The sequence below is a fragment of the Pollicipes pollicipes genome, unplaced genomic scaffold (assembly GCF_011947565.3).
Source record: "Pollicipes pollicipes isolate AB1234 unplaced genomic scaffold, Ppol_2.1 Scaffold_6686;HRSCAF=7923_pilon_pilon_pilon, whole genome shotgun sequence".
NCBI lineage: Eukaryota > Metazoa > Arthropoda > Thecostraca > Pollicipedomorpha > Pollicipedidae > Pollicipes > Pollicipes pollicipes.
The window spans coordinates 44,066,806-44,091,442 of NW_023596921.1; the positions used below are offsets into that span (position 1 = coordinate 44,066,806).

At 58.7% G+C, this 24,637-nt stretch overlaps 2 protein-coding genes across 5 annotated transcripts; one reads left to right on the plus strand and one right to left on the minus strand.

Annotated features, from left to right (window-relative positions):
* Window positions 1–73: 73 nt before the first annotated feature.
* Cyfip (Cytoplasmic FMR1-interacting protein Sra-1) lies at window positions 74–20,909 on the minus strand. 4 transcript variants are annotated; one of them, XM_037230838.1, is made up of 23 exons: window positions 20,833–20,874; window positions 20,181–20,352; window positions 18,330–18,550; window positions 17,484–17,663; window positions 16,959–17,140; window positions 16,094–16,280; window positions 15,697–15,840; window positions 14,153–14,356; window positions 13,477–13,671; window positions 12,970–13,184; window positions 12,301–12,431; window positions 11,440–11,693; window positions 9,143–9,211; window positions 7,843–7,916; window positions 7,089–7,262; window positions 6,531–6,759; window positions 6,159–6,358; window positions 5,647–5,833; window positions 5,047–5,185; window positions 4,576–4,718; window positions 3,909–4,064; window positions 3,431–3,669; window positions 74–1,400 (listed from the first exon to the last, which is right to left on the minus strand). In XM_037230838.1, exons 3-23 carry the CDS (start codon window positions 18,537–18,539, stop codon window positions 1,043–1,045), a joined length of 3,870 nt encoding a protein of 1,289 aa, XP_037086733.1. In that variant the 5' UTR covers window positions 18,540–18,550; window positions 20,181–20,352; window positions 20,833–20,874; the 3' UTR covers window positions 74–1,042. The 4 variants fall into 4 exon arrangements, with proteins under 4 accessions (XP_037086733.1, XP_037086732.1, XP_037086731.1 ...); XM_037230837.1 differs by lacking the exon at window positions 20,181–20,352 and having other exon boundaries at window positions 20,833–20,909; XM_037230836.1 differs by lacking the exon at window positions 20,181–20,352 and having other exon boundaries at window positions 18,330–18,547; window positions 20,833–20,890.
* Window positions 20,910–22,507: 1,598 nt separating this feature from the next.
* Window positions 22,508–24,393, plus strand: LOC119108394 (cell division cycle protein 16 homolog). The gene is made up of 2 exons (XM_037231970.1): window positions 22,508–24,260; window positions 24,330–24,393. The coding sequence occupies exons 1-2, from the start codon at window positions 22,579–22,581 to the stop codon at window positions 24,391–24,393; spliced, it is 1,746 nt and encodes a 581-aa protein (XP_037087865.1). The 5' UTR covers window positions 22,508–22,578.
* Window positions 24,394–24,637: the final 244 nt, after the last annotated feature.

Consider the following 24,637-nt stretch of genomic DNA (forward strand, 5'->3'; position numbering starts at 1 on the left):
AAACCATCAGGCGCGAGGCTGCATCCATTCAAATGCGATAGGCGCCATATCATGCCGTTTAACGGATGTGGGAGATATGACGGACGCTTATATTTACACTTAACCAGTCTTCCATTTCATAGTATAAAATAATGTTCCGTAATCAAGCAAGACGAATAACACGAGAAGTGTCCATGATACATAACGGCAGATGACATGCGGGAAACAAAAATCTGCGAAAATGCAGCGGGATGACGCAAATAGCAACGAGGGTTTCCCAGCGCGAATCTCGCAGGAAGCACATATCACTGCGGCTCGGGACGGCCGCCGCCAGTCGTCCTGCGCCTGCTGGCGCGGCGTACAGACCACTTCCGGGAAGAGGCGCGGCTCTATCTGGCGTCGGCTAATGGCGCAGGCGGCGGGGCGGGGCGGAGCGGGGAGGCTCTGCCCAGCAGGCGGGCCGGAGTCAAGGACCGCCGACACTCGTCTCATGGGTGTGAAGCCCGGCCTGCGGTTCCAGGACGGCTCCAGCCGGCACAGACAAATGTTACGCTCCAGCCCACACACAATCATGTGACACTCCAACCGACAGACTCGTCACACGACCGGGTGATGCAGACTCGCACACGGAACACCCTGAGCGAGGGCGGCGCTCGGCTCTCACTCGCCCGCCACACGAACTACCGAGCGATCTGCACTCGCGCCAGTACGGGCGCCAGTTCGCACCAACAGACAAACCATCTGACAACAAGCACCGAGTGGCCCGGTGGCCAGGTCCGGTCACTACCAACACAGCCGGCAGCCTCCTCCGGGCCTCTGCGATCACGCCAGGACCACGGCCGCCGGCGCCAGTCACGCCATGGCCGGCCGGTGTGGAGCGCCACCGCCGCCCGGCTGCCGTTTCTGCCGTCTCCCGGGCGCGGGGGGGACTCGGGGGCAGTCTCTCCAACACCCGCCTCTGCCGTCTCCCGGGCGCGGGGGGGGGGGGCTGGGGGGCGGCCTCTCCACCCCCGACTCTGCCACGGGTGCGCCCGCTCGCCGCGCGCCGGCCGGTGCCGCCCGCTCACGACTTGCGTACTGGCCGCAGCTGGTCGGGCCGCTGGTAGTGGCCCTGGTTGGCCAGGTGGATCGGTGGCTGGAAGCACTTGACGTGCTCCACCGGCAGGTTGTCCTGGTCGCTGTACGAGCTTTTCAGGTACTTGTTGAGCACGGCGAAGATCTGCGAGTTGAGCACCTGGAAGCGCCGGATGCGGTCCACCATCTTCTTGAGCGGGATGCCAGTGATGACGCCGTCCTTGCCGTCGACGCGCTGCACGCGCAGCAGGTGGTAGCAGAAGTCGAGCGCCTCGAAGCGCCGCTGCTGGCCGAGCAGCACGATCATGGTGCAGCCGGCCCAGTGCATGCCCTCGCCGAACATCTGCCTGCAGGGGGGACAGGCCAGCGGCGCCCCGTCAGATCCGTCGCACGCGTCCCAGCCACCGGCTGACACCCACACACCGGTCGGCGGGCACCGCACGCACATATCCTACATGTCCAGCCCTTAGTCTGCACACACACATCCTACACGTCCAGCCCTAAGTCTGCACACACACAAACATCCTACATGTCCAGCCCTTAGTCTGCACAAACATATCCTGCATGTCCAACCCTTGGTTTGCACACACATCCGACATGTCCAGCCCTAAGTCTGCACACAGGTATCCTACATGTCCAGCCCTTAGTCTGCACACACATCCGACATGTCCAGCCCTTAAACTTAGGCCGCGGCCGGGGTCATGATTGTGGCAGTGGGCAGTGGGAAGTAGTTTTTTTTAGGCATTTCTTTCCAAATGTTGTTTAAAGGCGTTGTGCCAAATTCGATGTTAAATTCGGTCAAAGGAAATGTTCCAACTTTGAAAATATTAAGGCAAGCAACACATATGATGAAATACGCTTAATCACAACAGCTGGCATTCTCATAAATGCAAAGGCTATGTTCTGGACGACAAAACATCTATATCTAGTAAATATGCACCTTAATGCGTCACAGTTGGATTGCGTCATGGAACGTTTGTGTCGCAGCACTCACTTGTATCTCTTCAATCCAGCGGGAGGTGGCCGCGGCGGTACTGGGTGTGTGCTGAACCAAACAGCGTTAGGTGGCCGTGTTTTGGCCCCTTCTCTTTGTGTTCTACCCAATTTATCCGTCAATTTCAGGTGCGTACTTGCACTTCACATGCTCGGTTTTAGCGCTATTTACTAGTTGTTCGATTGCATGTCTTATCTCGTAATAACTAGGTCTTATTTCGTAAAAATGCAATACACAACTTGATCATGTTGCACAAAATGTAATTAAAATTCTGCTCACCATCCGATCCTCTTATCCTATTTTCTAGTTATATCATGAATCCTCGCGACGCCCCACTCATCCGAGGCAGGCTGCATGCGTCAGACACGAGTGGGCCGAGAGGCCTCCTGGGAAGGGGACCCCGACCGGACACCCAGCGCGCTCCCCGAGGAGTCTCTGCGGGGGCTAAAGCCCGACGGTTCGCCCCCCAGGCGTATGTAGTCCTGCCCACCGTTAGCATTCTTCTTCATCCCACAGCCCTGAAAGGATCATTTGTGATCGAAAGGGCTCTAATCCAAGCAACGTAAAATCGTGCACATCAGATGAGCTTATCCTCTTTCTCGCTTCATCCTGAATCCTCGCGGCACCCCGCTTGTCCGGGGCAGGACGCGTGCGTCAGCCACGAGTGGGTGAGGATTTTAAATATTAAGAAGGGCGGGGCTGTAAGCTGCACTGAATGGTCTTCAAGGCTCCCTATGGGCTGGGTTTGGCCCTGCCGAGGAGGTTACTCAGGCGAAAATGAATCTTAATGACAGCTTCATCTACTAGCTTGACAGCGCCCAAAGGTGTCGTGTCAATGGGGCTTCACGACGCACTCAGCTGCTGAGGCTCCATGGCGCCGCCTGCCTCTCGCCCTGGCAGGAATGGCGGGCGCCGCGGGGAATCGAACCCCGTTCCTCTGGTTTCCCAGACGCGCAATGGTTAACGCAGACGCGTTAACCACTACACTACCCGCAACGCGCACCCAAAGGTGGATAGCAATTTGACTGTAGTGACATCTGTGACCTGAACAGCTGAATACGGTTTCCAACGCTTCATGCACACATACCCACCCCGAACCGATTCAGTCCGATTCAATCCTATCCAATCCAGCCCAAGCCGATCTGATCTGATATGATCTGATCTGACCTGATCCGATCCGACCCGACCCGATCCGGTCCGATCCGATCCGATCCGATCCGATCCGATTCAATCCAATTCTATCAAATCCAGCCCAAACCGATCTGACCTGATATGATCTGACCTGACCTGATCCGATCCGATCCGATCCGATCCGATCCGATCCGATCCGATCCGATCCGTCCCGCGTCCGGCCCGGCCCAGACACGGCCGGCGAGTACTCACTCGACGGTGAACTCGTTCTCTCCGACCGGGATGCTGTAGACGAACTGCAGCGCCGACCACAACCGGTGGAACTCGGTGCACTCCTCGATGTTCATGACGCCGTTCTTGGGCGGCGGGCCCACCCAGATGGGGTCGTCCAGGAAGCCGCGCACCCGGCTCAGGATCACTTCGAACACGGAGAGGCCGCAGCAGAGCCGCTCGCGCGTCAGCAGGTCGCCCTCCTCGGCGATATTGGCTTGCTGTCGGCCCAGGGCAGCAGGTCAGCCGAGGCCGACAGCCTGGCGAACACTGACCGGGCGTCATGGCCCGACAGCAGCGGCGGCGACAGCCCGTACCGGCTGCCAGAGCAGCCGCACGGCTGAAGCAGAGCCGCACAGCGTGAAGCGCAGCCGAACAGTCAGCCCTGGGAACGTCGCTGGACCAGCCGCCGACGGGCCGGAGCCCTCGGCGCGAGCGACGGCCGGCCAGCGGTACTTACGCTGGGCGTGCCCATCTGGCCGATGTTGTGCACCACCTGCAGGGCGGCGTACTTCTCCTGCAGCCGCTTCTGCTTCAGCTCTTGCTTCTCGTTCTCACGGCAGAAGACGCGCGGCAGGATGAACTGGAACGGCGCCGCGTGCAGCAGATCGCACACCTGCCGGCGGCGGCGGCGTCCGTCAGCGGCGGCTCCAGGGCGGCGCGTGTGCCACGGCCCGGACCCGGCAGAGGCTGCCGCCGGCCCGTCCGGATCAGTCCCGATCGGACCGCGGCCACCGGGCCCCGACACGAGCGCAGCAGATCCTGGAGCTGACGGCGTGGCCCCGGCACGGCTCTAGTCGCTGGTCTGACGACCCCACCCTGCGCCCGGCCCGCATCCCGGGCTCACAGACCAGTGTCAACCTCACGCCAGTCGGCGTCCTGGACCTCTGGACGGCCGGCTCCTTCACTGAAGCACGTCACCCGGCCAACGGCCAACTCATCCCTTCAAGCCCCCCCCCCCCCCCCGACAGCTGAACCGACCCCCTCGCAGAACAGCCGGTCTGACGGCCTAAAGCAGCTTACTTACATGGGCCCTACTTCCAGCACATGAAAACACTGTTCCGAGGGGCATTTTGACGTAGCGCTCAGCCGCGCGCCTAACCCCCTGCCCCGGCCCGGTCGCTGACCTCCTCCTGGCTGAGCGCCTGCTCCATCAGCAGGCAGAAGAGCAGCGCGTTGCCGAACTCGCGGAAGTTGTGGAAGAGCTCGGTGCGGGCGTCCGGGTACTGGATGATGTCGTTCAGCGTGGCATTGTAGTACTCCAGCACGCCTGGCCAAGGCCGGACGCGCCGTCAGTCCGCCGCACACGCCATGGCTCCCACCGGCAGACCAACTTCCCGTGCAAGCACACTCAATGTTGCACTTTAAACCTATTTTGAAAACAAACATTTCCAACGCGTCGCATTGTCACCTCCACATTTGCAAGGATAACGCACATGTTTCTCGAGCATTCATCTCGTCAGTACGCGAACCTTCCCTCCAACACCGAGCACTCGGTGTCGGTCCGACAAGCAAGCGCCCAGTCGACGCCGTGCCAGCGCCCCACGCGCCAGACGCCCCGGCCCGGCGCGCCCAAGCGGCGCCGGCCAGACACCCACCGGCCGAGCCGTAGTCGTGCATGGGCAGGTGACAGCGCTGCGGCATCACGTGCATCAGCGTGCGCGTGAACTGCAGGATGTTGCCCTGGATGAGCGACTTGATGATCTTGAGCAGCTCCTCCATCACCACGGCGATGCCCTGGCGGCGGCGGCGGCGGCGGCGGCGGCGGTCAGACACCGGCCCACCCGCCCTCACGCGTGCTTGCTCAGCCACGCCATCACGCAACATAACACAACACAGATACAATGCACGCGCCGGCCTTGTGTGGCAAACAGCTTTGAGTGGCAAATGGCACCCGTTATAGACGATTTGAGTCTTCCAATCATGAACAGATTGATCTTTGCTGAAGTCGGTCTCATTCGAGGCTTTGACGAAGACAATTCGATCTCCACTGGACCTTTTGCTGAGGCCATGCCGCCACACGGCACCCGACAAGCCGTGGCGCCACGCTGCTGACCGCCATACCGCAGCACAGTCGGTCCCGGCCGTGCGGCAGGCATGGCCAGCTCGCCGGCGCAGGCCGCGGCCGGGGCCGGAGGGCTCCGGCCGACGCTGCGCGGCCGCGTGCGCCGGTGACGCCCCGCGGGCCGCCGCCTCACCTGGTAGCCGAGCAGCCGGCAGACCGCCCTGAAGTGCGGTGCGCCCACGAAGCCCGAGTACTGGCCGTAGATGCTGCTGTAGGAGGTGTTGAGCGCCCGGCTGCCCCAGAGCATGAAGTGTGGCGCCTGCGGCGGCTTCTCTCGGTTCACCCCGGCCGAGAACACCAGGCCCGTGGCGCGCACAAACCTGACACGACCCCGGGAATGGTCAGGGTCACACTCGACTGGAGGCGTGGCTGCGCCGATCACGCGACCGTGGTGAGTCGCACGTAAACTCGATATCCAAAGACGAACTACGACAGAGGTTTTCAGACAGCGGGCACTATTACAGGCACACCCACATAGCTTCGCGCGCAACAAACTGGTGCTGTCACACTAATGCCCCCTGATCATTCCCATCCGCTATTCCGGCGAGGGCAATAGTTTGCTGCCACCTTCCGGACCATCTCCCTGCCCCCCCCCCCCCCCCCCCTTGCGCCGCCGGAGGCCGACCCGCTCGGGGCATTACCCACCGGTTGGTGGCGGCGTTGTAGCAGTAGTTGGGCAGGAAGTCGTAGTTGAGCTCCCAGAACACGTGCAGTGTGATGCGGCCGTAGGGCGCCAGCACGTTGTGGTTGGCCTCGCGCAGCATGGCGTCGTAGTCGTCGAGGGCCAGGCTGGCGCTCAGCAGCTTGTGCGCCAGGTGATTGACCCGCAGCAGGCCGTCCAGCTCCTGCAGGCGCCGCCAGCACGGGCGCGTCAGAGGACAGCTCGGGCTAATGGCCGGCGGCCGGCCGGCCGGGGCGCGAGGTCTGTTTTCACATCCATCGTCGGAAACATCCCAACGCAAGACCCGCTTCGGCCAGCCGGGCGGAGCGTCTCCCGCTCCCTCCCCTCCCACTCACCACGATGCCGGTCAGGTCGCTCGCCTCGAAGCGCGTCAGCGCCAGGTCGAGCGACTTCTGCATGTTGGCGTTGATGCGCTGCGAGATGAGCTTGTTGAGGTCGATCGAGCGGCCCAGCAGCAGCACGTGCCGCTGCTTCATCAGCGTCTCGTACCGGTTGGCCGGCGGGTACGGCAGCCGCGTGCCCAGCATGGCGCAGTCGATCCGGAAGCGCTTGTCCAGCATGATGCTGGCGGAACACAGGCGGCGGCGGATCAGGCCCAGCTGCTGGGCAACGCCCATCAGCCAACGGAACTACACGGCGGCGGATCAGGCCCGGCTGCTGGTCAACGCCCATCAGCCAACTGGACTACACGGCCGCGGATCAGGCTCGGCTGCTGGTCAACGCCCATCAGTCAACTGAACCAGAAGGCTCTCACACTCGCAGTGGCGCACCTCTCATTACTAGAGCATTGCTGCACATTCATGCGCATCGGGAGGCGCCAGCCGTGAGCGCCGCCAGCAGCGTGACCGGCGATCAACTAAGACTGTCGAGCCGCCAAACACGGACGCTCCTACCTGCCAGCCAGGTTCTTGTAGTACGCGAAGATCTGCTCGCTCAGCTTGTAGACGAACTGGTCGAAGCAGAGGTTGACCTCGGCTTCGACCTCGTCGTAGAGGAACTGCTTGCGGAACTTGGTGAGCGCGTAGTAGCCAGCGTCGTTGTACAAGTCCAGCGGGTAGAGCACGCACCTGCCGCAGCACGCGCCCCCATCCGTCACGCACCGCGCAGACCCCGGCACCACACAGCGACCACAGCCAGACGGGGAGGGCGGACGAAGCAGCTGGCGGCCGTCGAGACAGCGCCCACCTGAGCGGCGGCGGCACCAGAGAAAGAGAGAGGGGGAGGGGAAGAGAGACAAGACGCCGGCAGGGCAGACGACGGCGGCAGACTGAGAGCGAGCGAGGCCCGCACCAGATCAGCAGCTGGTGGCGCTCTGGCATCGCTATGTGCCGTCTTACGTCACAGACATAGCCAACAATACCTATCGAAACTGCACAGATCTGACCTGTGAGCGCAGCAGGAGCGCCGCGCCCCCGAGCGAACGTGGCAACAGTCGCACGCCTACAGAAGTTAACCCTGACACACGACATCCTCCGCTTGCGAAAGAGTGACGTTCGGCTGTCCTCAGAAGCTCGGCTGCAGCTCAGCTCACACTGGCCGGCTTTGGTTCTCGCTCGGACCGAGGCCTTGGTTCTACGCCCCAGCGGTCACCAAGCATCCAGCATCGAGACCGGCCGGCGTCGGCCACCACCGGGGCCGCCTACTCACTCCATCATGGAGGGCTCCTTGTTGCGCAGGATGTGGTCGGTCAGGATCCACGGCATCGACATCTCGATGGGGAACTGCCGACACAGCGGGAGCCAGTCAGCCAGAGGCCGGCCGCAAGGCATGCCCGGCCCCAGACGTTGGGTCGGCGACGGAACGGTAACACAAGGCGACACGCACGCACACACAAACAGGTTTAATTCGATGCCAACACGGGACATTTAGTGAGTACGTGTAATATAAGTGCGGGGGAGTAAGCACGTGTCATTAAAATGCGGGGAGTGAGTACGTGTAGTTGAAGTGCAGGGGAGACAATTAAGACAATATTTTCGAAATATGACAGTGACAAGTGCACACGGACTGCCTCTGGTTCCGGATGATCAGGTGCATATTAGTATGAAGCAGTGACAGTGTGAGCAACAAGGGCAGTTTTAGTACAAAGCAGACAACGGTACGTGCAGATCCGGAGCTCAGAGCACAGCCAGGTGCTGGCCAGCTCCAACGAAAATGACCCGGGTTAGTACCGCGAGCAACACTGGCTTGGTTGCGGCAATCTAATCACCTTTCTCGTCGAAATACAGGCCTTGTCTCCAGAGGTTTCACCGCGAAGGAATTTGCCAATAAAATCATCTCGCATGAAAGGCGTTTCGGTGCCTTTTCACCGCGCCACAGAGAACACAGATAAAGATCAGCACCAAACGAGACGCTCAAACGCGTTAACGAGAAGCCTCTAGCCAGCCAGACTAGGGTCACCATCACTCCCACTGAGCGACACATGCCTTCTGTTTCCTGAGAAGGGTGTTGGTGCCTGGAGAACCGAGAAGCGCCTCGCGTCCTGCACGGCTAGTGCCGGTGGCGTGTTCCCCTCCCCTCCCTCGCCCACGTCCGGACGACCGCACGCAGCGCCGGCGGCTGGGTGCAGGGTTAGGGATGTACCACGGACAGTGGCGGGATCCTACACCGGGCTCGGCGGGGTCACACACACCGACGGCATGCAGCGCCGCAACTGCCGGCTACCACACCAACCACGACACCAACACGCGCAGGCACCCCGTTAGCCGGGTGAGATCAAGCCAGACGCCGGCCAGAGGGAACACACCAGCCGAGGCGCAAGCGAATCCCGCAGGCCCGCCACCGCTACCCACTGCACACAACACGCGAGCTCATGCGGCGGCGAGCGCGGGCCGCGGCCGCCGCTGTGCCCGGCCCGGTCCACCAGGCGCGCCCGGCCGCCGCCGCCGCCGCCGCCGCTGCTGCGCATGCGTCACTAGCTAGCCGCGCCGGCCGGACCGAGCCGCCTGACCTGAATGCGCTTCTCCATCACCACCAGGTTGGTACACTCATCGTTGTGCTCGTGCGGCGCCGTGCAATGCTGCACGGGCCGCGCGCGAGCGAGGAGGGGAGACACGCGGCTTAGAATGGGCACGCTGAGAGGCGACGGGGCGCGGACGTCACAGCCCGGCGCCGGGCGCGGGCCGCGACGGCTGCCCGCGCCCGGTCAGAGGATGGCGCGGAGCGCTCGCCGGTGATGCCGACTCACTCATAATCAGGAACAGAGTCGAGAGGGCACACCGGGTTCAACAGAGTGGCCCGGAGCAGCTCCAGACTACAGTGACAGCAGCGTTAACATCGCACCTCTGGAGCACAAATTCGGGGTGAAAGGGGACGTGACTCCCGGCATGTTTAGGCATTCAACTTGAGTGTTGCCGACCAACACGCTTTCAATCCGCTAACGGAAACGTTCGTTAACTTTAGCAACGAAAGCATTCACCCTCTGCCTTATAGACATCGTGCGGCGGCGAGGCAGCTTTACACTGGGACGGGAGGGGTGGACCCGGGTGTGCCTCCAGTCCGGACGGGCCCCGGCACGGCGCGGTCGGGCATCCAGCACGGAACACCAACATCAGCGCGCTACTACGCTTGTGCGGCACCGACGGCAAAGCGTCGAGTGCCGGTTGCAGTCTGGCCTCGGCTGGCCGCCCAGGACCGACCACTATTTCGGAGCATCCAGACGTCCGCTACTGACACACGGCAGCCAGGCAGCGGCCTATGGTGCAGCGAGAGCATGGACCCGCCTCGGACGGGTGCAGACGGGCCACACTCGGACGGACTCCCGACACGCACAGACAACAGGGACGGCAGAACGCGAGCCGGTACTCAGACACGGACAAACAACAGGGACGGCAGAACGCGAGCGGGTGCTCAGACACGAACGAACAGGGACGGCAGAACACGAGCGGGTGCTCAGACACGGACGAACAGGGACGGCAGAACACGAGCCGGTACTCAGACACGGACAGACAATAGGGACGACAGAACACGAGCCGGTGCTCGGACACGGACAGACAACAGGGACGGCGGAACACAAGCCGGTGCTCAGACACGCACAGATGACAGGGGCGGCAGAACACAAGCTGGAGCTCAGACACGGACAGACAACAGGGACGGCAGAACACGAGCCGGTGCCCAGATACGAACAGACAACAGGGACGGCAGAACACAAGCCGGTGCTCAGACACGGACAGACAACAGGGGTGGCAGAACACGAGCCGGTGCTCAGACACGGACAAACGACAGGGGCGGCAGAACACAGGCCGGTGCTCAGACACGGACAGACAACAGGGACGGCATAACACAAGACGGTGCTCAGACACGTACAGACGACAGCGAAGGCAGAACACGAGCCGGTGCTCAGACACAGACAAACGACAGAGACGGCAGAACGCGAGCCGGCACTCAGACACGGACAGACAACAAGGACGGCAGAACACGAGCCGGTGCTCAGACACGGACAAGCAACGGCCCCAGAGGAGGCGCCGAATCAGAGCAACGGGACAGATACACATCAAGGCGCACGGCTGCACTGAAGCGCACTACAATTAAGATAGTTCGAGCCAGGAACACCCACATAAAATTACGGTAGGAAGATACCAATGACGTCGCCGCGCCCTCCACCCCAAGCAAGGCCACCACTCGACAGGAAACAGGGATCGTATCTCGAGACCCAAAGCCATGAACAAAAACGGAGTGACAGAGACACGGGACACAGACACGGAAATGTGGCGACGCGCAGGGAGCAACGACAGAAGCCCAAGGGCAGATACAGGGTCACTGCATCTGACCAGACCAATTGTTCGGCAACAGGCGACCACAAAGCACTGCGGGAGCGCCAAGAGAGAAGCACAACTTAAGGATTGGCACACAGCACCGGCGTACACGTGCACAGATCCGACGAGACGGTTGTAAACGGGATCAGCCTGCGATGGACTGGACACAGGGACAGCGGCGCTCGGCGGCCCACCAAACCAAGCCACGGGGACCATCCCGCGTCCGATCGTGACAGACAGACCACGAGACACAAGACCCAAACCCAGCTGTCACTGGCACTCATCTGACCAGACAAACACACATGGACACATGGAGACGAAGACCAGGGGCAATGAGGAACGGCCAACGTCTGAGAGACCTGGAAGTGCTCCCCGCCCGCCTGGCGTCCCCACACGGAGGCCCACCAAACAGACAAGAGCGGCCGGAGGAAGCACACCGCCGCCGGAGGCGCGGGCACACAGGGCGGGAGCGGCTGCGGTGGCGCCCTCTCACCTGGATGCGCTTGCCCATGGTCATCTCGAGGTAGAACTCGCGGTACCACAGCTGCGAGAGGTCGCAGCACTGCTGCAGGAACTCGCTGATGTTCAGCAGGTACGGCCAGAAGAAGGACGTCTTGTGGAACTGGTCGATCTGCAGCAGGTACGGGCCGTCGATGTCCTTGCGCAGCGTGCGCTTGCCGCCAGACTTGTCGGCGATCAGCGACTCCAGCATGGTGCGCACCATGTACAGCTGCGTCGAGGACGGGCCTGGGGGGGGGGGGGGGAGGGGAGGGACGCGTCAGCCGGCACACCGCAGACAGACAGGCGGACGACCATCAGCCCGCCGCCTCAGCAGGGCACACCGCATAGACAGACAGGCGGACGACCATCAGCCCGCCGCCTCAGCAGGGCACACCGCATAGACAGACAGGCGGACGACCATCAGCCCGCCGCCTCAGCAGAAGCGGGATGGAACGCTCGGTCGGACCGTCGGCACAACAGCGGTGTCTGACGCCACAAACACCACACACATCGACAGCTGTCGTCACCGAGCCAGCTCTGAGGTATCTGGGTCGCTTCCGTCCCAGTGTCACCCGAGCACACATCGGCCAACCGACCGTCCCTCACGCCCTGACCGAGCGCGGCTTCTGACTGAGCGCGGCTTCTGACTGACCTCACGCCCTGACCTGACCTCACGCTCTGACCTCACGCCCTGACCGAGCGCGGCTTCTGACTGACCTCACGCCCTGACCTGACCTCACGCTCTGACCTCACGCCCTGACCGAGCGCGGCTTCCCCCGATGGTCACCCCGCCGGCCGCCGAGCGGCTGACCCGCTGACCGGAGCGGCCGGGGCCGGCAGCAGCGGCACTCACCGACGCGCCGGCGCGGCACCTTGATGCTGAAGCCGCTGTCGGGGTCCTTCTTCCCGCGCAGCATGGGGTCGTCCTGCGGCTGGACGCCGTGCTGCCAGTCGGCACACGTCTCCCGGATGGACGTGATGATGCTGGCGGCGGGGCAGACGCCGGTCACGCCTGCGCGCGCGCTCTGACGCGCGCACATCGAACGGCGGCGCACTCACCGCATACCTCGACCAGTCGCAAACGCGCCTGCGAACCAGAGCTCCCTGACCGGATATATATGTGCATACAAAAAATATATACAGATATATACATATATACGTGTATATATATATACACAAATATATACAATGGCAAAATATATACTATATATATATATATGTATATATATGTATATATAAGGATATATATATATATATATATATCTATCTATCTATCTATCTATCTATCTATATCTATATCTATATATCTATATCTATATCTATATCTATATCTATATCTATATCTATATCTATATATATATATATATATATATATATATATATATATATATATACCGGGTCAATAGTGCGTCCCCGATCCTGCCGTGGCACTGACAGTCGCCCTCCTCCCAGACAGACACACCAGCACCGAGCCCGGGACGCGCCGCCGCCGCCGCCGCCACCATTCAGCGCCCGGGCTCACCTCCGGACCAGGTCCTTCTTGTTCTTGATGACCTTGCGCAGCGGCTCGCGCAGCGTCAGCTGGATGAAGTCCTGCAGCTCGGCGTAGATGTTACGCCGGATACCGTCGCTGAAGGCCGTCTCCATCTTGGCCATCAGCACCTGGAGGCCCTTGATCATGGCGATGACCTCGATCAGCGCGAACTTCTCGTCGTCGGTGTAGTTGTAGCGCGTGGCCTGCGGGGGGGGGGGGCAGTCAGCGGTGAGCAGTGGCACGCTGGTGGCGCGGAGGGGGTGGGGGCAGGGCACTGGTCAGCGGTGAGCAGCGACAGGCCGGTGATGCGGCGGCCGGACCAACTTCAGAAAAGGCGTGCAGCACGCCGTGTAACAAACACACAGAGCCTGGTATGGAGGAGCGGAGCGTGATAAGCTCCATAGCAGTCGGGCTGTGACATCCCGGGTCATGCTATCCCCTGCCACTCGTCTCCGCCCCGACCCGTGGCCTCTGACGCTGTGAGCCGCCACTGACCCGCTCGTACTCCTCGGCCTCGGTGGGACACTCCTTGTTCTGGTGGTGGTCGGTCGGGTGCAGCAGCTTCCACGAGTAGAGCTCCGTCACCACCGACGTCCACTCGGAGAGCAGCTGGAGGCCGCGCAGCGCCAGCTCGCAGATGGCCCGGTTCTCGGCGTCCGTGCGCGGCGAGTCCTTGTACGTGGTGGTCACCTGGCGGCGGCGGCGGCGGCGCGCGCCGAGGTCAGGCAGCCGCCGGTCGGACACAACCCCAGCTGCAAAGCTCAGCCACTTTCCACCGGCCGCAGCCCAGCAGACGCCGCTGCCTCATAAGAAGTATGCTAGGCCGCTTACTCCTGCATACTCGCCCGCTTTCAACGCGCAAGGGATCTCAGGAGGAGTCCAGGTTGCTAGTGCATCATGCTGCACTAACATGAAATGTTTTTCCATTTCAGTGGCTGGGCTGAACATACGCTGGGAACTGCAGATTTTCTGCTACTAGTTCACAAACTCAAAACGCCCCCCCCCCCCCCCCTCCCCCTCAAGATATGGATCAGCAACATCAGCGTGGCCTGGATACGGCCAATAACGTCAACAGGGAAATATCCCACTTACAGCAGCCCCCATCCGCACCCACGCGCTAACCGTCCCGTGCCCGTGGCCGCTCCCCCACCGGGCACGCCTGGGGCCGCACCTCGTTGCTGTATCTGGCCAGCTCGGAGATGTACTTGAGGTGGTCGTCGCGGATCTGCGGCAGGGAGCTAAGCAGGTCCGACTGCGGGTGCGTCTGGTTCGTGTTGGCCAGCGGCCACTTGGACGGGTCGAAGTTCTTGCTGCGCCGCACGTAGTTGAAGGGCGCGATCTGCATGTCGCCGAAGAGCGGCACCACCTCCAGACCCTGCGGGACGAGGCGGCCGTCTCAGCGGGGGGCACCACGTATGGTGGACGCCCGGCGTCCCTTCCAGCACCGGCGGTGCCCGGCCACCCCGCACCCGTCACCCGCCCCGGGGAAGGCTCGACCGACCCGCTCACCGGCACGTGACGGCGGAGGGAGGAGGTGAAGGATCGAGGCCAAGAGGGGAGAGCTCGACCGACCCGCTCACTGGCACGTGACGGCGGAGGGAGGAGGTGAAGGATCGAGGCCAAGAGGGGAGGGCTCGACCGGCCCGCTCACCGGCACGTGACGGCGGAGGGAGGAGGTGAAGGATCGAGGCCAAGAGGGGAGGGCTCGACCGGCCCGCTCACCGGCACGTGACGGCGGAGGGAGGAGGTGAAGGATCGAGGCCAAGAGGGGAGGGCTCGACCGGCCCGCTCACCGGCACGTGACGACGGAGAGAGGAGGTGGAGGATCGAGGCCAAGAGGGGAGGGCTCGACCGGCCCGCTCACCACCACGTGACGGCGGAGAGAGGAGGTGGAGGATCGAGGCCAAGAGGGGAGGGCTCGACCGGCCCACTCACCGGCACGTGACGGCGGAGAGAGGAGGCGAAGGATCGGGGCCAAGAGGGGAGGGCTCGACCGGCCCGCTCACCACCACGTGACGGCGGAGAGAGGAGGCGAAGGATCGAGGCCAAGAGGGGAGGGCTCGACCGGCCCGCTCACCACCACGTGACGGCGGAGAGAGGAGGCGAAGGATCGAGGCCAAGAGGGGAGGGCTCGACCGGCCCGCTCACCACCACGTGACGGCGGAGAGAGGAGGCGAAGGATCGAGGCCAAGAGGGGAGGGCTCGACCGGCCCGCTCACCACCACGTGACGGCGGAGAGAGGAGGTGGAGGACCGAGGCCAAGAGGGGAGGGCTCGACCGGCCCGCTCACCACCACGTGACGGCGGAGAGAGGAGGTGGAGGACCGAGGCCAAGAGGGGAGGGCTCGACCGGCCCGCTCACCACCACGTGACGGCGGAGGCAGCAGGTGGCGGATCGAGGCAAAGAGGGGAGGGCTTGACCGGCCCGCTCACCGGCACGTGACGGCGGAGGCAGCAGGTGGCGGATCGAGACCAAGAAGGGAGGGCTCGCAGACAGCCGCAGCGGCTGGGCCGGCCAGCCTCACACACACCCGCTATCCGCCAGATGACATGACGTGAGGAGCGGCCGGGCGGCCACCGGCCGGAGCGCGGCGGCGGCGTGGGCGGCAGGCCGGCATCGAGTGAAGGATATACCACGGCCAGGAGCTACCATCCAGGCAGCGCTCCCATCTCTGAACGAAACACACAACAGTCACGTGGCTAAGCGTGCAGGTACCTTGAAGATCTTGTCGATCTTGCTGATGCAGATGCGCTTCTTCTGGTCCAGCTTGTTGATGTTGCACTGTTCACTGTCCATCAGGAACAGGCCGAAGCCCATCACCTTCACCAGCATGTGCTTTTCCTGTGGTGTCAGGTACATCTGCCAGACCAGGTGGTCGTCAAATCTCAGAACACGCGGCGCCCCCCCCCCCCCCCCCCGTCCATCTCCCTTTAAACAACACTGCCTGATGACTCATGCATGCACGCTTGAGTGTCTAGATATAGTGACATAACTCCTAGGGTGGTCATGAATCTCAGAGCTAAACGGTGCAAGGAAAACAGCTTATCTTTACACAAAATTCGGGGCTCTGTCCCAAATCAGTCTCGCCGAAGCCTCAAGTCTGTGCTCTCACCTTTGTTTCGTACATATGCACGCAGATATTGACCACGTCGGCCAGCAGTTCCTCGTAGTTGATGATCTTCTCGAGGTTCTCCTTGACAGTGTCGCGGATCTTGTTCTGGGTGGCCAGGAACATGGAGAGGTTCTGCGACTCCTGCAGTGTCTGCGAGTCAGCCATCACCTTGAGGAACTGCGCCGCCCTGCGGATACGACCGCGGGTCATATGCCACACCTCACAGTACAGTGAGACACGCTGCAGCATGGCTACACATGACAAAACTGGGTGATGAGCAAACAAATAATATGCATTTAAACCCATTTTGGAAGTATGACACACCTGAAAGCAGGCATGCAGAATTTATACCATTTACATTTTAGTTGAGATCTGACAAACACAAGTCAGAAATGTCACATATGAAACAATTTGATTAAGCACAAATCTGAGACATGAGGTCATGACTATAAAACGAATAATGACCATAAGTCTCATGGTGTATAACAACAGGGCATAGAACAGGTCAGCCGCAATAACACCGTCAAAGGTTGGCTCGGTACTGTATGGCATGTTCGGTTTTTGGCCCTATCTAAATAACAACCATCAGACTGAAGGTTATTGTTCCTTTCATAATGCTGTGAAATGATCCCCATTTCTGTGAATAACCATCCCTATAAACCAGATGTTTACATTCATGATCTTTTCCACACAAACACACACTTATGGTTCCCATTTTGGAACACTTCTCATACTGGATCAATTTCCCGACGAGCAGACGCTCAACAATGTGGAGTCATTACTGGGCAGACTCCCCATCTTGCTGAGACGCTAGAGCACAGCTCTGGCGGCGCCACGGTCAGTGACGGGCGGCCCTTCGCCGCACCTTCTGTACGTGGAGTAGTCGTTCTTCACGCTGGACTTCATATTCTTCAGCTCGTCCAGCACGGCGAACATGTTGATGAACTTGCCGAGCGTGAGCAGGTAGGCCTCCGACACGAAGTCCTTGCGCTTCTCCTGGTGACAGAGCCGCTTGACCTCGGCCGAGAAGCGCTCGATGGCCTTGCGCTGTCGGGTCGGGCGGTCCGCCGTCAGGGGCGGGGCGGCCGTCTGGCAGCCCGGCGGCGGCGACCGCGCGCCGCTCACTCACAAGGCGACTCACGCCGCCGACAACACGCGGGCTGCGCGGTGATGGCAACACTGACACTCCTGACAGACCAGCAACGTTTCTCGCGACACCTCAATGGCACGAAGCGTGTGCCAGCAACGTACACCATGCGATATCGGCGCCGTGAACATCGGACAGCGTCGGTTTAACGCAAAATAAAAAAAATTCGGACCCTTCCGCAAGGCGTATTATGCGTCGCAATGACCCCTGCACTCTAAGAGAGAAGGCGTGCCCACCGCTCACCTGGAAGTACATGAAGTTGAGCAGCTTGTCCACCTCTGGCCCCAGCACGTCCACCGTCTTCTGGTAGATCTTGACACGGTTCGGCTGCTCGTTGGACTTGGGCTGCGGTATGGCACGCGAGCAGCACCGCCAGGTGTACAGCATCACTGCATGCTGATGACCCTCCTCCAGCAACTCATTCTGCCGGTGCGAGGCGACATGTACACAAACGGTCCCGTGCAAGGCCAGTGGCAGCAGTCTCGCACGGCGATAGCACAAACATCGCCATTCGTGTCGCTGCAACTATCATCAGGTCCGCCGTCATCCACAAACGTTCTGCAAGATCGGCATTCGCAGGCGTCAGAACGAGGATTGAGTGTTGACATGATAGTGGTGTGCGCTGTGTTGCGAGTGTTGAGTGCCAGTATCAGTATAGCCGGGTGACGAAGCTGGGGGCCAGCTGCGTTCAGCTGGGGGCCGGGCGCAGTTCAAAGCCTCACTGCCCATCCGGGTTTGCACCATGTTGATCCGGGTGCTGACGAATCTCCGACCACAGCGTGACACCAATCGACCACGCCGCGACCGCAGCATCCGTAACTCAGCCCCATCACGGCCACTCCAGACGGCCACACATCACATACAGCACGGCGACCGTCCCAACACACCACAGCTGGAAGGCAGGAGGGGGGGGAGGGGAGGGGGGGGGACTCCGCACGCGGCTCGGCCCGCCCGACAGAAGTGACCTGGCAGTCCAGCCACTGGCCCGCTGGCTGGCGACCGCGTGACCGTGACACGCCAGCTGGACAGTGACGCAGCAGCCGGCGGACAGTCGGCGGGCCGCCGGGCCGGCCGCGCAGCGCGCCTCACCAGATTGGCGTGTACAGTGGCCTCCTCGATGTACTTGGCCACGCCCGACACGAAGGCAGTGCGATCCTCGAAGTTTGTGTCGAAGTTGGCGTGGTAGGCGACCGAGCACGCCTGTGCCTCGATACAGGGCTGCTGGTCAGGCAGTGACAGCTCCTCCAGGACCTCCACGTTGGAGAGTGCGTCCTCCAGTGTCACCTTGTCTGAGGCCATGGTGGCTGCTGCTGGCAGGCAGCACATACAAACTGTCAGCAATAGCATGCATCTGCTGCTCACCAACCACATGCTGCCATGTCCACTGGCACAGATGTCAACCTACTTAAAAAAGTTTTGAAGATTGGTGTGAAATCATGACTAGTCAGTATACATGTAAAGAGGCAGTGCTTTATTCGGAACAGATTCTGTAGCAGCATTATCTGATCCAGCATCAAGTACACAAAATTAACACAATGTCTGTCTGGGAACTAATCATGTCTAATATCATGTTAATTGGATACTTGGGTGCACTGACAGAATAATGTGAATGAAACACATCTCAGAAAATTCAACTTGCTTAGGAAAGAAAATGCTGGCTGTAATTTCATACCAATCTGCTGTCTTCAAAGCTTTTACCTCACCTACTTTTCTGAACTAGGTAAATGATCTAATAAAGGCTATTGAAGGCCACCTTAGGGTGACAAGCTGCATTATATGGATAAACAGCAATAAAGCATGACAAGAAAATAAACTACTGACTTATAACCAGCTATATAGCCATGACATGATACCAACAACATCTATTAATTTGTGCACTGATAGTCAGAGTATACAATGCATGGCAGAGCTATCATGTGTGAATAATTATCTTTTTCAAATGTCATTTTACACACAACTGTTGTATGAAGGTTTAGTTCTTCATTTCATACATTCCTAGAACAGTCACTGCATAATATGCATTAATGATATTTACAAAACAAAGATATCATGTCAACTTGCCTCAGAAAATATTTCATAATCTCTCTACAAACAATCTCAATGATCGCAGTAATTTTGATTAGGAGCATCAAAGTGTAAAACTTGACAAGACTGTGCATACTGTGCAGAAATGGGTCAGGGTGTACCTTCCTACCTAACATTAGAAAAAATCATTGTACACCATTTGTTTTGCTTAAGGCAGGACATATCATAAATAATCACAAAACAGGTAGATTCATGGTCTTACCTTCGATTTTTAAAAATAATTATGATGGCAAGCTCCCGAGCACTGCACACACACACAGCAGCCGCAACACCAGCGATTACTGCGCATGGTCACAACATTACTGCGCATCAAGCAGCATCAAGAACCATAAAAATGTACCCGCCAAGGTAACAAGAATCCATGAAATTTGATCCTCAATGACAACTGGACGATGGGTTGCAGGGAGATTGGGTGGGGAATGTAAAGCAAAATGAGAACATGGCGGCCAAATAAAAGCTCACTATATGGCACCTATACATGGCATGGACCATGGACGCCAATGGGCCACTGGGTTGCAGGGGATATGGGGTGGGGAGGTTAGGTTAGGCTAGGTTAGGTTAGATTAGGTTAGGTAAGGTTAGGTTCAGTTTGGTTTGGTTTGGTTTGGTTTGGTTCAGTGGGTTGGGCTAGGTTAGGTTAGGTTAGGTTAGGTTAGGTTAGGTTAGGTTAGGTTAGGTTAGGTTAGGTTAGGTCAGGTTGGATTCTACCTGTTTTGAGATTATTTATGATATGTGCCGCCTTAAACACAACAAATGGTGTGCAATGATTTTGTATAATGTTAGGTAGGAAAGTACACCTACACCTAGAAACAGCCATGTAATACATAAGAGCCACAACCTCTATTATGCTTTTACCTTTGCTCAGTTAGGACAATGCCAGGTCATTTCCACCATAGTAAAGGACATATTTCATTGTTATGGTCTTATAACTTGCATCATAGGAATTCTGCATGTTCATGAATACTTGTATCATGTATACCACTTCCACTCTTTTTTTGGAAACTCTGACAAACTGCAGGTTGACGGCCTGCAGGTTGGCCCATATTGATCAGTTTGCAGCATGACAATGGTGGCAGTGCATGGTGTTGGTCCAATGCATATCGAAGAAATAATCCTGCTGCTATGAAGAAGCAATATTTTTAGAAACCATGGTCATGATGGCATGGCCAGAAGGCTGCAACACCTAAACGTGAAAAGTGCAGTGCCAATTACTTCATTTTACAATGTTATCAGCAGGTCAAAATGAAGGTAAAAACACTGAGCGGTTATACTGGTACATAAATCCCATATGCTTTAAGAAATTGGCACTATATTGACTTCCTATCTAAGCTACATCTACTTTGATAAGCCTCAAATGCGTGGTCCGGTATAAGTTGCACAATGTGGCGCACTCTATAAAGACTGAAGAGCATCGGGTCGGGAGAGTACTGGTAATTCGCCATCGCAAAACGAGTAAAAAAATCAAATGAACAAAGCGGTATCATGTAGTTCGATCAGCATCGCTCACCTTATGCGAAGTTGCCGAAACAGACCCCGGGCTTGGGCGGTTTCCCACACACTTTGACTAATAACGCAGAATTTTTTGTTGATATTTGTTAGCGCTACCATATGCTTCCATTTCACAAGCTTTTCTTTACTACGCTCTCGTCCCAGATGCAGCTACTTCCCACGCTCCCCGCACTGTAACGGCGGGAAGGTACATTCAGAGGCGGTACATTAGAACAACGGAGGGTGGTGGGGCCGTTGTGTGCGAAAACTCCGTATTCCTGCATTTACTCAGCGTCTGGCTTGCGATTTAGATAAAATATCAATATCATGGATGGCTGAGGGTTTTCTGAAAGGGGAGATCCTGAGAGATGAACTTGAAATTGTTTGGTGTTGTGCGTGAGCCACGGATTTGTCTGCTGCTCCACAGTGAAATTTGAATTTAAAGGTTGCCATGGTGTTTGGTGAGACTGTCATACAGGTAGATCTAAAATCGTGTCATGGTCAATACTCGCATAATTTGTTAACAGAATGTAATGTCTAGTTTGTTTTCTGACGATGTGCCTGCAAAGTATAAGGCCAGTATGCAGTTAACCATACTGGAAACATAACCACAACTATTGATTTTCCAATCAGGTTGTAATGCCATTAGCTATTTTTGGAGGATTGCGGCAGGGGCTTCCCCCAAATAAATTTTTCACATTAGTTGAGTGATGTAAAGATATGAAGTTGAGTCAGCCTTGTTGAATTTCACATGAACTTAGGAATGGGCTTATGCAAGTGTGTATAGTATTTGTGTTTTTTGGATCTTGTAAAAGCTTGCAGAATCTTTGTTGTAGTGAGTCAAATGGTTGCTGAAAAGTTGTCATAGGGATGAATGTATTATATCTGTCTATAGAACAGAAATATTCTGAAATTTCAAGTTACATGTGCAGCACATCTTGTGTTCTCAAATTGTATTAAGGATTAGTTTAAGCATCAGCATTAAACATGCATCCTTCCATGCCAGTAACCACACATCTAAGACTGGGATGTACAACAGGATTTGGTGGGTTGAACAGGAATCTGAGGGAGACAACATGGCCAGAAAATGGTGTATTGAATGGGGAAATGGGGAACTATGGGTATGATTGATAAAATTAAAAGGAACAGGATCACATTTCTGGAAGGTTTGGGAGAATCGTCTCCTGTCAAACAGGGAACATACCCATGCATTTCACTAATGTATCTGGAAATGAAAGATCATGCTGTGTTTAGTGTTTAGTAAAAATGTACATTGTGTGTATGCTGATGCATCAACTACTGAAGCTCCAGTGCATCACAGTGCATATGGTGAACATTTGGTAAAGTTTTACAGTGGTATAGGATCATTAAAAGCATTTAAGTATTAAAACTTTGCACATCTAGCACTCACCAATGTTAAAAATTGCTTGCACTTTGTTGAATGGGATGGGGTGCAGCTGAGTATAGGATCTGAGTATCATGCCTAATGCCAAGTAGATGAGTTGACCTCAATACACAAACTGGTTACAGCAGCACTGATGCAGGGAACAAACATGATGGGCATTTGGCATGATCTGTCTTGCAATTTAATATGGGATTTGCATGTACCTGGTTGTACCTGGTTTCATGTATCAGCTTACATTGTGTTCTTGTTGCCAGCACCAGCTATGTGTAAGATAATAGGATGCTCTAAGTGGCATCAAATGCAGATGTCAGTCCTGATGACTGCTTATGACATGATGACCCAAGAACCCTGATTAACATTATGATTGTGCAGTTCCCACCAGTGGGTCACATTACACATTGTCTTCTACAGTTTGGACGTGCTGCCACTGACACCTTCACCATGGACCTGGAGGCGCTGCGGGCGGTGGTGCAGCGATACATCCACAACCACATGTACCAGGCAGCCTGTTACTGGGCAGACAAGGTGTTCTCACTCTCGGGGGAGGCGACCGAGGACCTGGTGACGCTGGCGCACTGCTACCTGCTGATCAAGCAGCCACAGCGGGCCGTGCAGTTGGTGCGCAGCTCCGGTCTGCACCGCACGCACGACGAGTGCCGTTACCTGGCGGCGCGCGGCCTGTACGAGACGCGCGCCTTCCAGGAGGCGCTGGCCGTGCTGCAGCCGGAGCTGGAGGAGTCGCCGGCCGGCCGCGTGCCGCTGCTCGACATCGCCGAGGTCGGCGGCGGACGCGACGAGCCGGCGCACCTGCTGCTGCTCAAGGGCCGCGTGCACGAGGCGCTGGAGAACCGGCCGGTGGCGGCGCAGTGCTACCGTGCCGCGCTCATGGCCGACGTGCTCTGCCACGAGGCGTTCGACGCGCTGCTCGGCCACCAGATGCTGACGCTAGACGAGGAGCGCCAGCTGATGGACGCCCTGCCGCTGGAGCGTCAGCTGCCGGCCGCCGACGCCGACGCTGTGCGCCGGCTCTACCAGCTGCAGCTCAAGAAGTACACGGCGCCGGAGGAGGCGGCCGACGCGGCCGTCCCGCCGCCGCTGGCCGCCAACGCGGACGTGATGGCGTGCCAGGCTGAGCAGCACTACTACAACTGCGACTACGCGCGCTGCTTCCGGCTGACATCCGAGGTGCTGGAGCGGGACCCGGACCACGCGCGCTGCCTACCCGTCCACATCGCCTGCCTGCTCGAGCGGCGCAAGACCAACGCGCTCTTCCAGCTGGCGCACCGGCTGGTGGACGCCTACCCGGAGAGCGCACTCGCCTGGTTCGCCGTCGGCACCTACTACTACGCCATCGGCAAGATGGAGCCTGCGCGCCGCTACCTCAGCAAGGCCACCACGCTGGACCCCGTGTTCGGGCCGGCGTGGCTGGCGTACGGGCACAGCTTCGCGCTGGAGAACGAGCACGACCAGGCGATCTCGGCGTACTTCCGCGGCTCGCAGCTGATGCGCGGCTGTCACCTGCCGCTGCTGTACGTCGGGCTGGAGTACGGCCTGACCAACAACGCCCGGCTAGCACGCCAGTTCCTGGGCCAGGCGCTGGCCATCGCGCCGCGCGACCCGTTCGTGCTGCACGAGCTGGGCACCCTGCTGTTCGCCGGGCGTGAGTACGCCGAGGCGGAGCGGCACCTGGCGGCGGCGCTGCAGCTGGTGCAGCAGGAGTGGCACACGGTGGCTGCCGACCGCTGGGAGCCGCTATTCAACAACCTCGGTCACACGTACCGCAAGCTCGGCCGCTACTCGGACGCGCTGGAGGCGCACGAGCAGGCGCTGGTGCTCGAGCCGCACAGCGCATCCACCTACGCCGCCATCGGCTTCACGCACGCGCTCATGGACCAGCCGGCCAAGGCGGTGGACGCGTTCCACAAGGCGCTGAGCCTGAAGCGGGACGACGCCTTCAGCACGCAGATGCTGGGCAGCGTGCTGGAGCAGCTGCTGAGCAGCCAGGCGCGGCTGGACGAGCCGTCCATCGCGCTGCTGGCGGCGGACGGGGCCACGCCCGCCCCGTCCGTCACGCCTTGCGCCGCCTCGGCGGCCGCGCTGGCCGCCGCCAGTGACGTCAGCCTACGGATGATGGACTCGAGCGGCGACATGAGCCTCGAGCTGGACGATAAGTAGGTGGGCGGGGTGCGGGGCGGTGCCGCGCCGGCCGCGCCGGTGCCTGCGGGACGGAGGCTGCGCATCTGCGACCAGCGGCCGGCGCTGCGCCGTGTTACTATGGCGGGTCTGATTCGTTCTGGGCAGTGGCCGCAGCGCCGTGAGCGTTTGATTTGCTGTATGGACAGCGCCACGGCGGCGTCCGTCGGACTGCCGATTTTTCCATCAGTCGGCAGGCACTGAGTGATCAGTGATCGGTCTTTCA